Below are 2,141 nucleotides of genomic sequence, written 5' to 3'. Positions count from 1 at the left end.
TTGGCTCTTTTTTGGGGAGATTTATAAGTATACTTACCTCTTTAGCTTTCACCCTCCTAGAAAGCTCTTAGCTTAAGGGAGACCCATGGTCTTTTGCCAGTGCAGTTCGCTCAGTATTTTCTCTTGTAAGCATTTCCGTTATAGTGATACGGTTAGGTCAGGCAGCAGTCATTCTGGTTAACTGATCAGCATCCACATTTCCTTCGACTTCCATGTGCCCTGTCACCCATATCACCCATATGGATAGTATTGTTCTCAGCCAGGGCATTAAGTTTCTCTATATACTCCCAAGACCATTGAGGATTTGACTATCACTTGATATAAGGATCCTCTCACATCGATAATTCCTACGAAGACTAATGGCATAGACTTCCGCTTAGAAGACGCACGGGAAGGTTCTCAAGGATACTGAAAGCTTCAGTCTAGGGTCACATATGCCTGCTCAATATCCGCAGGGGTCTATGCATATAGTCTCTGGGGAACAGAGTGGGATCTGGGAGCCTAGTTTGTAAATGTTCCTAGCGGGTAAGACTTTACTTAAGCCAATGGCCTCTGTAGCAAAATTTGGAAGAGTTTGCAGCCTGTTCTACTGTCAGATACAGCGGCTCCAGTTCAAGAATTGCCTCCAGCGCTGTCGTCGTAGATGTGCGAGATAAGACCCAGATACTTCACTTCAGAGACGATGTTGACCGCGACCCCATTCAAGGCTAAGTCCCTTCTTGGCTTCGATGTACATATGATGCACATTGCATGTTCCAATGCTTTTTGTGATTATTTTTCTCGCATAATTTTAGCTAAACGGATTGTTATTACTTTCGGAGACTTCACGAAAATTGAGCCTGCGATGAATTGATGCAATAGCCTTGCATGCCCTAGTGCCTTTGAAGCACCGGGTTCAATTTGTTAACCATTGTGAATGATTTGCTTCTGGCAATCAGCTGTTTATTGTATTTCTTTCAAGTCCGCAGGCTGGGCAGTATAAAATACTTGAGTTTTTCGTGGCATTTTTAAACAGATTAAACCAAAAATTGCAATTTTGTCCATATGAAAATGCACAGGAAATGATATATGTACGTAATTTAAAAATATTAAGATTTATAAAATGACATAGCCACGCAGAAGATTATGGATGCAGTGTGGGGTAGTTAAGAATTACTACGTGGAATTTTAAATACATCACTATAAAAAAAATACAAAAAAAAACAGCTAAATAGTAGCACAAAACTAGAATAAAAACAAAGACAAAATGAGCATGGATGAAAAACTGAAATATTCGCTTTTGCGCGGCGAACTGGTGGATAATCAAAGCGTTTGGACAAGGTACATGAAGTATTTGATGCAAATCTACTATGCACCATACTATTATTTTTCTTTTACATACGCAGGCATGAAAAACGCGTTTGGTTCCTCACACTCATCACAGGCACATGCATGCTCTATTCGACACGCACATCTATGCCACTACTCATACCCGCCGTTGCAGCCGAGCAGAAGTGGAGTAAAACTGATTCGGGCACTGTACTCAGCTCTTTCTTTTGGGGTTATACGTTGACTCAGGTGTTTTTTTTTGTTTGTACACAAAAGATTTGGCTACATTTTCTTTAACACAACTTACCAAATTTTTCGTTTATTTTCAGGTAGTAGGCGGCTACTTCAGTGATCGTTTTGGTGGTCAACGTGTTATACTCTTTGCGGCGATTGGCTGGTCTTTGATTACATTCTTCATGCCAAATATCATATGGAGTTCAACGGCGATTAAAGCATATTCCATTCCTTTTATTGTAACGATACGTATTATAAATGGCGCATTCCAGGGTGTACACTTCCCAAGCATGATTAGTCTCACAAGTCAGGTGAGTGTGTGTTGGTTCCAATTATATTGATTTTCATTATTATTTTGTCCTCTTCCAACAGAATCTTAGCTCAAATGAACGCACAAGTTTCTTTGGTCTACTCACTGCCGGCTCCGCTCTGGGCACACTGCTTACAGGCAGTCTTGGTTCATTTGTATTAGATTATTTTGGTTGGCCCTATGTGTTTCGTGTTATTGGCTTTTTGGGCATAGCTTGGGCGTTAATGTTGCGCTACTATACCATGGCTGGTGAGCGCGGACGCATCATCAATGTATCTGCCCCATCACG

General features: G+C 41.0%; 1 protein-coding gene across 1 annotated transcript; it reads left to right on the top strand.

The window, feature by feature from the left end:
• Positions 1 to 850: 850 nt before the first annotated feature.
• On the top strand, positions 851 to 2,136 carry LOC108370871 (solute carrier family 17 member 9-like; the record flags this gene model as incomplete). Its single annotated transcript, XM_017626293.1, has 4 exons — positions 851 to 1,320; positions 1,386 to 1,557; positions 1,638 to 1,853; positions 1,915 to 2,136. Coding segments are annotated over exons 1-4 (684 nt in total), but the record flags the coding sequence as incomplete, so codon positions are not given.
• Positions 2,137 to 2,141: the final 5 nt, after the last annotated feature.

Source organism: Rhagoletis zephyria, unplaced genomic scaffold (genome assembly GCF_001687245.7).
Source record: "Rhagoletis zephyria isolate East Lansing unplaced genomic scaffold, Rhagoletis_zephyria_1.1 Rzeph_scaffold_04535, whole genome shotgun sequence".
NCBI lineage: Eukaryota > Metazoa > Arthropoda > Insecta > Diptera > Tephritidae > Rhagoletis > Rhagoletis zephyria.
Note: the sequence above shows the minus strand (reverse complement) of the source record. Positions and strands in the feature narration are given on the sequence as shown.